Raw genomic sequence first — 15709 nt, 5'->3', positions numbered from 1 at the left:
TAACATATATATGCGCAGCCATCAGTAATGTCACGGGAAAGGAACAGCAAGAGGAAATCACTTCACTTAGTCCAAGAACAAATTTCTATTTCGGTTTCATGACTGCTACGTTTGACCTAAATCCAATGTAAATGTGCACAAGAAAAAATGATGAAAAGCCAGGAAACCAGTTGGAAGAAACATTTTGTCAAGCGTTTGATGACCTAAATCCAATGTAAATGTGCACAAGAAAAAATGATGAAAAGCCAGGAAACCAGTTGGAAGAAACATTTTGTCAAGCGTTTGATGATGTCAAGAGAAGGTGCATCTTTTACAATAGAATGATGCCACATTTCTAGCAGTGTATGGGCTGGTGCCAAGACCACAGCATTCAGTGCTCAAAAGACAACTTGGGCAGCCAAGTTCCCTACTCACAGCACATCAACATCCGATACCACATCATACTGTGCTGTGTGTAGCCTATATTAAGAATGACCTTAAAATGACAGGCCCAGCAGCTAAATGAATGTAAGTCGATCATTAAAACTTTGACTTAAGTGAAGGAATCGAAACACAAATGTCCATGGAGAAAAGAGCAAGCAAACCGCAAGTTGTAAACTTTCTTGTCTTAGTGTAATCTACTGATGCAAGAACGATACATGTATATATATGTATAGGTTACAACACGAGTGGTTTTTTATATGGCTTGTATTTCAGTCAAGACCCAGCGGATGAATATCATCGGGAGACACGAGCCTTTGGCGAGTGGCTCTCGATTGATATTCCCGCTGGGTCTTGACTGAAATACAAGCCATATAAAAAACCACGAGTGTTGTAATCTGTATATCCCATTCTACCATCAAACACAAAGTGTAGACTACTAGCGGCACTGTTGCGATCTGTGGAGTTTGAAACAGTGTTTTCAGCGAGACTTGGCCTTTTTGCAACCTTAAACTAAGTGACCGTCGCTGAAAAAATAAAACGAATGAGTGCATCTATAAGTACGCGGTAACACTACTTTCAGACCGTTTAAAAGCTTTAAGTAAAGGTTCATAAGTTGCAAGAAAGTAATGAAGTCGTATAGAAATCCATTTAGTTGAAGCGCACAATTCTTTTGCGTTTCAGGTCGGCGGAACGGGGAAACCGGTTTGGCCCCCATTTGGCTTACTCGACTCGATTCAGAATCGATTCCACGTTGTTTTTTTCGAACGCATTATTATACAATTAGTCTTATTGACAGAGAAGCAAATTTTAGGGAACACATATGTAGATTTAACCATTTGCTCCCTATTTGAAATGTATCTACATGTTTTGCGAGTGTGTTTGCATGAACCTAAACTGGTATGGGTGCGAGGAAAACAGGACCCAAGTCTGTCACCGCCGCTTGATTGCATTTTGAAAGAATATGACTGGATTACGGAAAAATACACACATGTTAAGTTCTTAGATACTTTCATCGCCAATGTGGACTTACTGCAGAGCCAGGCAAAAGAGTAGACTTGCTCGCAAAACACGTGAAACAGCTGATGATAGCGAAGCCCAACCGTGCCAGGTAAGGACGGTCTGACAGATTCTCAAAAGTCGTCTGCTAACGAAGCAAGGGGAGGGTACTCGTGTTTTTGTTTTGGTTCGCTAGCATCTGGTTATCTTGTAAGTTGAATGTTCGTTTTTTCCCACCTGCATTGCTTTCATAATGAAAGAAACGTTTGCTTATTGCATCTCATACATCAGATTAGTTCTGAGATTCATTTTTGCGTGCAACTGATATGGTTTTCTGAGCCGTGCAATACGATTTTGGAACTTCATACAAATGTGTCACATTGTTCGGCGCGAGGTCAAAGGTCGGGAGCAAAGTAGTTCTTCGCCCAAATCGGAATCTGCACTATCATATATTTTTTTGAGTCCATGATGTATTTATTGAGCTATAAAAATACAACATATATACCCATACTGAAGTAACAGAGACAAAGAAGGGAGGTCATGGGATATATATATATACACATATACAGTAGAACCCCCTTTTAAGACCCTGCTTTCTCACATTGTCTGTTCATAACCTCTGTAACTTTGCCCCCATTTTACCACTTCCTCATTTATTAAACCTGATTTTCTCAGTGTGTTTGAGGTCTTGATTCCACTGTATCAGTAACCCCCAATAACTTTCGCAAACACTGAAGTAAGCTAGAGACAGAAAAGTACTCACGTCTTGATTGTCTTCCTCAGAGTAACAGCAGGAGCTGCAGGTTTGGGGGGCGGTGCTTTGATGGTTGCGTTCAAGTTGGACGCACTGGAGGAGTTGGAGCCTGATATGGACAGGGCTGTAACAAGACGTAACAAAACAACAGTCCTCTTGTTTCTCGCCTCACCAGCACAATAAAACAACTCATTCTCAGGTGTGCAAGTCCCCTCAACCACAGCTCCAAACAATCAAACAGTTTGAAATAACCGTGTAAAACCACACAACAAGAACCTCTTCCGATTCACTTCCGCAATTACCCATAACAGCTCCAAACACTCAAACTGTTTGACATAACCTTGTAAAACAAGGCAACCAGAACCTCCTCCGATTCAATTCAACAATTACCCACAATAACAGCTGAAGACAATGCGGCTGCTTCATACACTTGTGTAAAACAACGCAAGCAGAACCCCCTGATATAATGGCGCCCGATTCAGTTCCAAATCACGAACCCGCAACAAGATTGATCAGAGTCACAGAGCTACATGGACATGTACTTTCAACACAGGAGTTCTTTAAAAGCTTAGTATTGACAGCGCCGTGCCGATGCACAGGAATCTCTTCATAATCCCTTGTTAAATGTTGGCACAAGAATTATTGACCACCAGATTGACAGCCTGAGCTCTGAACAGGAACTTTATTGATCATCTGAACAGGAACTTTATTGATCATCTGAACAGGAACTTTATTGATCATCTGAATAGGAACTTTATTGATCATCTGAACAGGAACTTTATTGATAATCTGAACAGGAACTTTATTGATCATCTAACAGGAACTTCATTGATCATCTAACTGGAACTTTATTGACCATCTAACTGAAACTTTATTGATCATCTGAACAGGAACTTTATTGATCATCTGAACAGGAACTTTATTGATCATCTGAACAGGAACTTTATTGATCATCTGAACAGGAACTTTATTGATCATCTAACAGGAACTTCATTGATCATCTAACTGGAACTTTATTGACCATCTAACTGAAACTTTATTGATCATCTGAACAGGAACTTTATTGATCATCTAACTGGAACTTTATTGATCATCTAACTGGAACTTTATTGATCATCTAACAGGAACTTCATTGATCATCTAACTGGAACTTTATTGATCATCTAACTGGAACTTTATTGATCATCTAACTGGAACTTTATTGATCATCTAACAGGAACTTCATTGATCATCTAACTGGAACTTTATTGATCATCTGAACAGGAACTCTATTGATCATCTACCAGGAACTTTATTGATCATCTCAGAACCTCACTAATCAATATTTTAGCATTGTGCTTCCCCTTTAACTGGCATGACGTTTTTGAACGATCTTAATGGCTCAGGCAGATCGATACATGACAATCCTTTCATCTTTTTTCTCTTATGTTAAACCTAGTTCAAAACAGAAAATCAATAACAAGCCAATGAAAAAATCATTTACAATTACATCGAATGATGAAAACACGGCTTGTCGACAAAAGAACTAATACCCCAGTGCCCCATTTAATCATTAAATGAAGCAAAGAGAACTTAGCGCTGGAAGCTCAAACTCTCTTCTGCAGTCTGTGCACAAATCTGATTCCCTCTGATCATCTTCGCACAGTTTTGAAATAAATCACAAGAAACATACAGTCCCGTATAAATTACCTACTTCAATCTGCAGTCTGTCTGACAAAATCTCCAGCCCCTTTTTACAGAAAAAAGGATTCGAAGCATGATTTTAGCACACACAAAATATAAGAAACAAGAAGGGCAAAGCCCATACGACTCACATGCTTTACACATTTTTCCTACCAAAATACATGTGACCTTGACCCAAGGTCAAGGTCATCCAAGGTCATCCAAGGTCATGCAACACAAAGCTGTTAATTCAAGACATAGGAAGTACAATGGTGCTTATTGGCTCTTTCTACCATGAGATATGGTCACTTTTAGTGGTTCACTACCTTATTTTGGTCACATTTCATAAGGGTCAAAGTGACCTTGACCTTGATCATATGTGACCAAATGTGTCTCATGATGAAAGCATAACATGTGCCCCACATAATTTTTAAGTTTGAAACAGTTATCTTCCATAGTTCAGGGTCAAGGTCACTTCAAAATATGTATACAATCCAACTTTGAAGAGCTCCTGTGACCTTGACCTTGAAGCAAGGTAAACCAAACTGGTATCAAAAGATGGGGCTTACTTTGCCCTATATATCATATATAGGTGAGGTATTGAATCTCAAAAACTTCAGAGAAAATGGGAAAAATATGAAAAATAGCTGTTTTTTAGGCAACATTTATGGCCCCTGCGACCTTGACCTTGAAGCAAGGTCAAGATGCTATGTATGTTTTTTGGGGCCTTGTCATCATACACCATCTTGCCAAATTTGGTACTGATAGACTGAATAGTGTCCAAGAAATATCCAACGTTAAAGTTTTCCGGACGGACGTCCGGACGGACGGACGGACGGACGACTCGGGTGAGTACATAGACTCACTTTTGCTTCGCATGTGAGTCAAAAACCAGATCAGCCTTCTTTTTTCCATACGCAAAATTTGCTTTGTAAATAATATTCATAACTCTGCCAACGTACATTCAACAGAGAGGCTGTCGTTGCTGCCGAGTTTCTTCAGTTTCTGCTGCTGCCGTTCTTTCTCCTGTCTCAGCTTCTCGTCCTTCTCCCTCTGTCGCTGTTCAAACTCTCGGTCCCTCTCCATCTTGAGTCTCTCCTCCTGCTCCTTCTTCTTGCGCTGCTTGTCAGCGATGGAACGCTGGAAGGACGTCGACTTGGCCAGGCTGACTGCATCCTGTCAGCAAAGAAAAGAAACATGCACATTAGCTCCGTGCTAGTGTCTCCAAATCACAAGTGAAAGATCTAGGGTCAGGCAATCCATTCAAGGAAGAATGAGTTTCAAGGAAATGAATAACGCTGGGGGTCCAGAAGCTGAAGCATTGTGGCCTTCTAAATATGAATTTAACCCCCTCTGGTGAAAGATAACTTGTGCATGTAGAGAACCACACGTCCCAGGTCAAGGTATGTGTATACCAGTTAGTGTCTTGACCCCTCTTCATGCCCAGATGTGCGCAGCTGTCTGCAGGTTACAAGCAAATATTGCGATCCATGTCACTGTCCGTTAGGTCATGGAAACGTACAAAAATGACCCAGCATTTAAGAAAACAGTCTTCCAAGAGTGCGAAATCTGAGTGCATGCAGCAGCAACCCACTAGCGCAAAACAAGAAGAAAGTAAGAAAACAGTCTTCCAAGAGTGCGAAATCTGAGTGCATGCAGCAACAACCCACTAGCGCAAAACAAGAAGAAAGTAAGAAAACAGTCTTCCAAGAGTGCGAAATCTGAGTGCATGCAGCAACAACCCACTAGCGCAGAACAAGAAGAAAGTAAGAAAACAGTCTTCCAAGAGTGCGAAATCTGAGTGCATGCAGCAGCAACCCACTAGCGCAAAACAAGAAGAAAGTAAGAAAACAGATGTGTGAGGGGTAACATAAAAAGCTGCAAAGGACTTCTATTAATCATTGAACCATGAGTCAAAATACAAAATAGAGCAAGGAATTTTTAAAACCTGAGAAAATGAGTGAACATGCAGCACAAACTCTTAGATGCTGGCCAGAAACAGCCTTATAACCCCGCCCTTACCAACAATAAACTTGTTTTGTTCCCTCAACAAGTTGTGTTGACACCTAAACGCATAATAATAATAAGAAGAAGAATATTTATAGGGCGCAAATCCTGAAATATTTAAATTCCAAGCGCCTTACAATCTTAAATATAATAATCTTAATAACAGTAACAATACACAACATAAGCGCCTACACATAATGATGGGACACTTTCCCACACGCACACACCCACGCAAACGCATCATAATATCTGAGTATATTTCTAATGTTATTGTTTCCTCTAGGATGCTTTGTGCAATTTCAAGCATGGCACTGCTGGAGCATGTTCAAGGTTGTCATCATGCAGCAACACCACTCAGGGTACAGACAAGTACTACTGTTTTACCATATAACATGACCAGATATAAAAAAAGAGCGTCCCAAAATACCAGTTCAAATGCGAGAAATATGAGCCAAATTCAAATCTCAGACAAAAACCTTTTAGACAGATAACACGAACTTAGTAACATAAGCTGAACCTGAGTGAAGTTAAATAAACCCTTGGGATAACATGACAAAGCAGCCAGGAAAGCTAGGGCAAAACTTCATTGTAAGGATCACCTGAGTAAAGTTCATTAACGTCTTCCTTTACGGTTAAGCATTGTTTCAATGTTTGTTCCGCCGAACTTGATTGAAAGAACAAGTTTACAAGCTATTATTGATTTCGACGAGCAAACAAAGGCGATGTCTCTAACAAAGCAACGTCAAGAGGCTCCCATCTCCAATGGTATCATCTATCACAGGCATCGATCAATACTATCAAACTTGCTTGACCTTATCGAAATAAAAAGCTTTTGTGCTGGCATGGACAATACATGTAGTTCAGGTGAACTGAAGTTAATTTAAGCCAGTATTAAATTTGCTGCCAATGTTATCTAAAGTTCTGTCAAATTCAAAAAGCACCTTCAAAATTGTGGACGCAATGGAGGGTTAAGACAGAATGGCAAAGAAAGAGAAAGAAAAAACAGTCAAAAAGAAACACGAGAAAAAAAGAAAACAAATAAAGAAAGAAACACACAAGAATCCCCACCCTTTTTGATCAAAAATGCGGAGAGAAAAAACTGTCAATATATGCTAGTCCTTACTTTTGCACTCGATCAATTACACTGCCCCGTGCACATGCATTTATTCACAAATACACTGCTCCATACCACAAATATACTTCAAGAAGCAAAGAAAAGGGAGCATACATGCATCATAGTCTAGATAACCAAACAAAAGTTTTTTTGAACACAAGCCACTACAAAGAATCGTGAAATTGATTGCCGGCGGGGAACAGCACGATTCCGGAGGACCTAATGCAGTGAAACTATTTGCTGTGGAAGGGAGGAATAACACGCTTTGTGGTGCAGAATGAAATTACAATGTTCTCAAGAGAAATCTTATATACAGTCTTTCAATTCAGTGTCAAACTGAGTTTATTTTAAAGGAAAATGAGGCTGTCATTTTGATTTGATTCACACATTTCTGTTCAAAATTCCTGTTTGTCTGTAACTAAACAGTAACTTAAATGGTTTCACAAAATTGTGTAAGTACTTGAAAGAAGTATTTGATATATTGGAACTGAACTATGCTTCTTTTAATCTTTTATTGAATCCTGTAAAATCCACAAGAGAAATCGCAGCTGTATAAACAGCAGTGCTATTTTCTGAAGTTCAAAACTGTTCAACAGTAATGTTTTTGTTCTTTATTTTAATCAATTTATTTTCACATATTCAAGACAGACAGGCATTAACTGACAGGCACGAGGCAAAGACAGACCCACACTGACAGAATCACAGACATACACAGACAGACAGACAGACAGACAGACAGATAGACAGACACACAGACAGACAGACAGAATCACAAAAATACACAGACAGACATACACAGACAGACAAACAGACAGGCAGACATACACAGACAGACAGACAGACAGACATACATACTTACATACATACATACAGACAGACAAACAGACAGACAGACACACGCACACAACAGCAATAATAACAACATCAACACAGACCCCCACCCACCCCCATCCCCTCCCTGCAATTGTTCAAACTTCTAACTTGTCACTAGCTTCTCCAAACAAGTTCTGCAGCAAAACAAGTTTAACAACTTTCAGGAGAACAAAACCAGCTGCCACTTTCATTCCCACGTTAGATCCAATCAATTAAATTAATCCCCATTACTAGGCGATGATTATGACGTCAGTCAATACCGCACAATGTGTACGTAATATACAAAGCCATAGCCTAGGAGACGCATCCCTTGTTCTGTCCCTTATATCCATTTGTACAATCGTCACCGTGACAAAAGATTCAAAAGAGACGCCCCCCCTACACTCCCCACCCCTCCCCACTGAAGACTCCTCCGCAGTGTTGATCTAATCAATAACTTTTCTTTCAAAATGCAATACAGGAAAGTGCAAAAACGGGCAAAAGCGGGAAGCGGTTTGAAACGATTCCATTATTGCTGTTTGAATGTTGCCATGGAGATGGGGGGACAGCGGTTGCGGCCGGGTGGGAGGGTACACAGGAAAGTGTTTTTCTGTGTACTGGGGAAGCCACTGGTGAGACCTGACATCAGGAAGCTGAAGGCTGTAAAACTTCTATAAAGAAACAAAGACTTGCGGAGAGAGGAGAGTGGAGAAACTTGTGAAAGAGACCAAGACTTGCAGAGAGTGTGATGGGGTGGGTGAAGAGGGCTGTGGGAGGGGTGGCAGGAGGGTAGGGGGGGGGGGGGAGGGGAGTTCTTGTAAGAGAAAAACAAGGGAAGATGCTTAACACTCAAGGGCTAAACTTGAAACAATGCACACTACAAGTACTGCATTGAATTTTAGCATTAATCGGTCAGAGAGGACAAAATGTAAGTGCTTTGTTGAAGAAATAAATACCCCCAATCTCCTCTAACCCCCTCCGCTCTTGTTTCAACATCAATCTAGTTACAGTTCAGAATCTGTGCGACAATAAGGACTTCAGAGCTCGTGTGACTCTACGTTTCTGGGCTGCTGTGGTTACAGTATTTTCCCCGCTAGATATTACTGTTGTGGTTACAAGCAGCCATAAGTATTCTATTGTGTAGTCCAAAAATAAAAATAAACTAGTTCATCTTGAATTATTAATGGGCATGACAAGAAAAAGAAATATAACCTAACTGTACCTGAATGATCAGGCTGAATTTAATAAGAAAACAGATTAATCGACTAGAGAGAATGAAAGAATTGTACATGTTTTCAGAAAGAATTGAAATCACAAAATATCAATTAAAGTTCCTGCAATTGTTTTCCCTTCAAAATTAAAAACAAAATGTTGCAAAACTTGTCAAAAACATTCCCCAACTAATGTGTTTAACATACTTTTATTCACATTTTCTTTGTTGAATTCATAGTTTAAACTTATAATAGTAAACAAAACTAGCATCCTCTGCATTACCAGGAGACACTACAGGTACAGCTAGGCTAATCAACTGATTGCTACATTCTGCTTTGGGGAATAGTTTAGTGTCTTGATCTCACACAAATTTCTTCATAACTTCTTTATGCCAAACTTTCCGATGTGTCTTTATTTCTGAAATTCCTTACATTCTCAGATGTCTAACAAATGTCTGAAACTTTCCCAAACCTGAAAATGGTCTTCTGTTTTCCAAACCCTGCGCAGACCATGACACCCTTGCATCGAACCATATTCATTTCAGCTAAGAACATCCAAAATTCAATGGTCCTCCTGTTTTCTAGACCCAACCTAACCCTTAAACTCCTGGCAACAAGCCATACTCATTTCTGTTAATTGTTTAGATCATACAAACTTGCAAAATACAAGCTGAACTTACATCTTCACTGTCATCGTCTCCAGTGTTTGTGGATTCACTGTCGGCGTGAGACATGTCTGCAGTGCTTCGTACAGCGATCCCCACCACCCCAGGGGGAGCAGCTGCTCTGTTTGTGTCCATCCGTCGGCGTTCCCCTTTCTCCGCCATGCCAGATGACGAAACAGGGTACTCCGACACACTGGCGGCTGACTCAAACATACCTGGTACACAAAAATTAAAAGTTTTATTTTCACATTGATGAAAGTGACAGAATTAAGTTGATAAAGAGTGGGCAGAAGTTATGTAATAAATTAAACAGAAATTACGTTAAAAACTAAGACAACAGGAAAGAGAAATATTGTTGCATAGATCTGAAATATCAGATCTGAGCACACATTAGAATAAGTTAAGTTACAAAACAAAAAAACAGGTTTAAAACAAAGGAAAAAGTCTGGAACCTGTCCTAATCAGGATCAAACTCACAATCAGCATAAGATTAGCTGTACAAAATTTGAAATCAGAGAACTTGTTTTCCTTAAAGGAATAGATGTAAGCTCATTTTAATAAGTCTGAATGAGAGAAGTATTAGCAAACGTAAGAAATAAACACAAAACCAACATATAACCGTAAACAAGGACCAGACAAAGTAAATTTTAGGCATGAATGATAAAACACTATTTTTCAGGTTCATAAGTGCATGTGTCTTTCTTTCCTAATTTCCAACACAGCAGGAATTTCCTTCTACAACAGAATTAAATCAGACACATTGTTTGCCCATAGAAAGTCTCAGGTAAATATTCTCAAGAATTACTGTATGCCAGAACATGCGTTTTCACTGTGCAATTAATATATGCCTTGTGTGCCTGAAAATGCAACACTAGAAATAAAGATCTTCAACTACAAAAGCCTGCATGGATAGTTTATACAATTACTAAAGTAATAATTGTTGGTGTCTATGACACAAGAAATTGGACACATGCTCTTGTATTAACTCACTGATGACACACAGAATATCTTGCATGGCAAATTTCAAGCCATTTGTATTAGTAGCCTCCTGATATGTTATATCGAAACTCGGCAGCGAGAGAGAAGAGTCGGTGTCAGAATTCTCCTACAAGTTTGATGGTTTTCAACACGTTATAGATACTTTACTGTATATCAACGTGCTATGCTACTTGCTAGTGGGGCTTGATAGGAACTACATAGGACAGACCACCTTCTTTCTGGACACATGCTGGCTGAGTCAATTCAATGAAACATAATGAGAACAGCAATTAAAATCTATATTGTCTTTATTTACACAAAGGTACCAATATTAAGATAACTGGTTCAGAAATACAGAACTAAGACTTAGATTCTTCAAACACTGTCTAACGCACTGCATGTTTGTAGCAATCCCAAGTACATCCATTAGATTCTTCAAACACTGTCTAACGCACTGCATGTTTGTAGCAATCCCAAGTACATCCAAAACAGGCCACTACTATGCCTCAACACTAAAATAAGAATTTATTCACAAGACATAATTATACAACAATGAACAAAATAATTATAACATACTTTGTTAGCAAGGGCAGCAGCTAGAAAACTAAAATTAACACATGCATATATTTGTATTCTCAGATGTACACCAGGATAATCAAGGCACTGTCAGTCAAGTGTTAAGAGCGTGCTATTGTTAGTGGGCTCTATGATTTATCATGATTCATGCATTATCTACCTGTTCTAAATAGTTACAGTTAAGAAAATGTAAAACCAAAAACCTGCTAAAGCTATTAGCGAAAGGCTCAATACATCTGAAGTAAATCACAGCCTATTCATGCCGCCACTTTGTTTGTTTGTTTGCTTAACGCCCAGCCGACCACGAAGGGCCATATCAGGGCGGTGCTGCTTTGACATTTAACGTGCGCCACACACAAGACAGAAGTCGCAGCACAGGCTTCATGTCTCACCCAGTCACATTATTCTGACACCGGACCAACCAGTCCTAGCACTAACCCCATAATGCCAGACGCCAGGCGGAGCAGCCACTAGATTGCCAATTTTAAAGTCTTAGGTATGACCCGGCCAGGGTTCGAACCCACGACCTCCCGATCACGGGGCGGACGCCTTACCACTAGGCCAACCGTGCATGCCGCCACTGTTTTCAGGTATTAAGCAGTCTCTCAAAGAAATGGTATGCATTTGTCTTTTACACAGTATACACAAAGCAGATCCTTATACAAATGTTTAGGTTGTTCACAGCACTAAAACAGCATCACAGTAGTTTAGACTGGAGCGCTATATCTTAAAAGATTACGACAAAGTCCTATTTGTTAGTTACAAAGTCCTGTGATTAACATGCCATTCACGCACTCACATATGTCTACTTAAATCTACTTAAATGCAGCAAAAGGGTTTTAAAGATGACTGGAGTTGTGACGTTGCAGCTTTCACAAAATGCTAGTCTACAATATATTCCCATCATCCACAATTCAAACAGCTTGAGTCTCCAGCAATTTGGGAACATTCATTCCTACACAGTCGCTCATTTAGACCACTTTCATAAATATCCAACTAAGCTGCTAATGCTACTGATGCAATAGATTTTCAGTGAGGGAAGGAATACAGTGACTGCAGAAAAAACACAAAACATAAAACATAAAAAAGAAAACAAAAGAAAGCAAGCAAGCATGCAGATTAGATCAACGCCGGATCTCCATGCAAAATTAACTGGCTCTATGAGCTAGTTCCTGACCGGTGCTATGCTACGTTCCGTTCCAAGAGCATGCCACACATACCGCGGCCCACAAGTGCAATCTTGTCGCGAGGGATGGGCTTAGCCTTCCCCTCCTTCTCCTCCTCCCCTCCCGCTTTCTCAGAATCGGGGGCGATCTGAACGGAGGAGCTTTGGGGGAAAGTGGAGTGGGAGGCGGGGCCCCCGAGGGGGGAGAGGATAGAGCCTGGAAAGACAGGTCACCGTGACACACCATGCCCCCGCACACAGCAAACAAACTGTGCAATCTGTGTTAAGCTTCACCCAATCATGTCTCTCTCCAGGGGTTGCTTTTCTAGGGTTTCAGAATACAACAGACTTTTGAAACCGGAAAGCTGCTGGTAGTCGTTATCAAACATGCACATCATGACTTCGTTAGAGTCCATGAAAGAGATAGTTTTAAACGCCTGTAGAAGATATGCTATGGGCGAAGCTTAGAACAACACCATGTACACCTTGTTCGTGTTTAATTACAAGCATCAACATTTGCCTTCAACGTTTCAATTCTAAATTACAATCCCTTATTTCCTATCCTCCGAAAACTTATTACAGGTGTATATGGTGTTGCATTCTGTGCATAAATAAAACATAAATAAATTTGTGAGCAGAAAATGTCAGATCAAATCTAACTGCATGGCACATGATCGGGTCGTTCTGAATTACCATTTAAGCTGTTCTGACCGATAAGATTGAGAGATATGATGCAAATTGACAATTGACAGCCTCTTTGTGTGTGTGCATGCATGAATAATCCTCTAGCATTAGGCTTCTGTATACAGTAATGTTAAGTGGGGTGGGCCTATGTTTAAGTCAAAATTTATGAGAAAACACAAAATAACTTGTTGGTCGTTATTGAAACAGCTCCACTGACACCGTGATTTTAAAATCTGACGCTGTCAGACAGCAACAGTTTGCATCAAACTATTGATTGTTCTTTACCATTTCTTGCCTTATTTACTTCTGATCGATTTGCCAAAAATGCATGAGACTTGATGGTATACATATCAAGCACTGATCAACCAATAACAGACAACATCCAGTGTTCAAGTGTCATGGGATACATGATTTTAATATTTAACTAAATGTGCGCTCATGGCAGTCAGATTTGAGTGCGACACCATAATCAGTAATTGCAAAGTATGGAAACAAGTGACAAGATGAATGGATAGAGAATAAGAAGTAAATTCACACTGCAATAAACCATATTCACTCTCAGCCTGAGATTATACAAAGTTGTCTTTAAAAATTGGAAGGTATAAGCGAAAACGCAGAGGGTTCAGGTTGAAATGGGCTCCAATAAAACTTAACAAATTAAAGTTAGTGCAGAACACCAGAAGGCATTAGTCAGAGAAAAGGTTGACATGTCTGCCTTTCAACACTTTGTAAAAACTCAGTAACACTCATAAATCAAAAAAGAGAGGACCCCTTTTAAATGTGCAGAGACAGTGGAAAGATAATAACTGTCAAGCAGCTGTGAAATGTAAAATCATCACTTCTGAAATCCTTCTCAAATACTCTGTATTTTCACTTAGATCCTCAAAATGGCACATTACCAACCTTACTCAAGCAATTACTGGTTCATCATAATCAAATGTATAAATAATCTTTACATTTATTAAAAAGATCCTGCTTTCTTCAGTTCACTGTCAGCGTTACATTTTGCTTTTAGTTTCACTGAAATTTCAACAACAGTCCACTTATCCAAAACACTTCTGTCTATCTGAGACGAGGACAAAGTCTACAAAACTCAAAACAGTTTTTTCCAGATGAATTTCAGAAGTGTGTAGGTGCAGCGATGAAGAACACCAAGCCAGCAGTCCTCGTAGTATTCCTACCTTTGTTTGCCCTGCGCCTGTCACGAGCCCGCACATTCGGCTGTGTGGAGCGCGTCGTCTCAAACAATGATGAGCTGTCATCGCTGTACCCTCGACCAACCACCTGCACGTCTGCGTTGCGATTCTCGCGGAAAGTGACGCCGCTGTTGGGGTTGTAGTCCAGGTGGATGGTGTTGTGCTTGTTCTCGTTGATGTCCAGGTTGTCGTTGTTGTCCACACTGTTGCGTTTGTGGGCCAGGGAGGCGCGATGGCTCTGCGCTTTGGACTTGGTCTCCACAGCATCCGTCTTCTTGCTGAAAACAAAGAAAGGACATCTTCAAAATCTTGTCTGATATACCTTTTACAGTAAATTGGTAACAGGCACTGAGATTTCATGTTCGCATCGTCCGTCAAAGTAAGCAAAAAGAAAACATTCAAAACCTTGTCTGATGCATCTTTTGAACCAAATAGCCAACATACACTGAGATTTCATGTTCGTATCGATTGTCAAAGTAATCAAAATGAAAACATTAATGCATCTTTTGAACCAAATAGGCAACAAGGGTTCAAAGTCGCACTGAGAGGTCATGTTCGTATCATTTGTCAAAGTTTTGAAAAAACAAAAAACAACAATATGTATCTGCTATATTTTTTAAAGCAACTAAGCCACACACTCTAAGATTCAGTGTTGGTAATGTTTCCTAAAGTCAGTTCACTCTTTGAAATGTCCCACATTCCTCAGATCTCAGCAAACTTACTAGCAACCTTGTGCTTATCATTCTGACATCTTCATACACTAGAATCTATGAAACAACTCATCCGATCCAAATCAAGACAGACAGTAAAGAAAAAACATAATAATAATTGAACATAATATAGCGCATTTATATAAAGCTTCCCCACAGATTCTCACCTCCTGACAGAAGTGAAGGTGGCCGCTGTGCCTGTGCTAAAGATCCCGCTCTCTTCCACCTGCTCCGACCCTGTGGGCGAAGCAAGGCTCTGGCGGCTCTCCTGCTTCTCGATGCGGTCAAACAGCCGCTGCACCTTGTTCTTGGCGCTGTTCCGTATCCCTCGCAGCGAGTCAGCCTGTCAGAGATGATGTGAAAAACGTCAGTAAGCACGTTCAAGAACCCAAAGCGATTGAGGTTCCTGCAAGGTTCCAACACATGATCGAAAGAGAGAGCAACTCTAAGAAAATGTCCCAATCAATCATTGTTTCCAATCATTAAAATAATGTTGCTTTTGTAATTTGGAATAAACGGCACCACGTACACAACAAAATAACTGCAGAACTACCTCAGATTTTCTCTGGAAACACATGGCAACACATGAGAGGTATGTGGGAGGTGTGTTTATAACCTGCCCTGTTATATACATGTAGTGCTATATGTCTTATGTAAAAACAATGTCCTGTTTGTATTATTGTTATGTACCACGCCTGAATTTCTCTATGAGATAA

At 40.0% G+C, this 15709-nt stretch overlaps 1 protein-coding gene across 4 annotated transcripts in view; it reads right to left on the bottom strand.

The window, feature by feature from the left end:
* The window catches only part of LOC138951748 (TOG array regulator of axonemal microtubules protein 1-like), a 98385-nt gene that overhangs the window by 20291 nt on the left and 62385 nt on the right, over positions 1-15709 (bottom strand). For 3 of the 4 annotated variants that reach the window (XM_070323303.1, XM_070323302.1, XM_070323304.1), the window contains 6 exons: positions 15161-15336; positions 14269-14561; positions 12459-12620; positions 9700-9899; positions 4798-5011; positions 2183-2297 (listed from right to left, as the gene is read on the bottom strand). In XM_070323303.1, the coding sequence (XP_070179404.1) occupies positions 2183-2297; positions 4798-5011; positions 9700-9899; positions 12459-12620; positions 14269-14561; positions 15161-15336 (1160 nt within the window). The remainder of the gene's footprint in view (positions 1-2182; positions 2298-4797; positions 5012-9699; positions 9900-12458; positions 12621-14268; positions 14562-15160; positions 15337-15709) is intronic. The other variant, XM_070323305.1, reaches the window with a different exon arrangement.

Source organism: Littorina saxatilis, linkage group LG17 (assembly GCF_037325665.1).
Source record: "Littorina saxatilis isolate snail1 linkage group LG17, US_GU_Lsax_2.0, whole genome shotgun sequence".
NCBI lineage: Eukaryota > Metazoa > Mollusca > Gastropoda > Littorinimorpha > Littorinidae > Littorina > Littorina saxatilis.
Note: the sequence above shows the minus strand (reverse complement) of the source record. Positions and strands in the feature narration are given on the sequence as shown.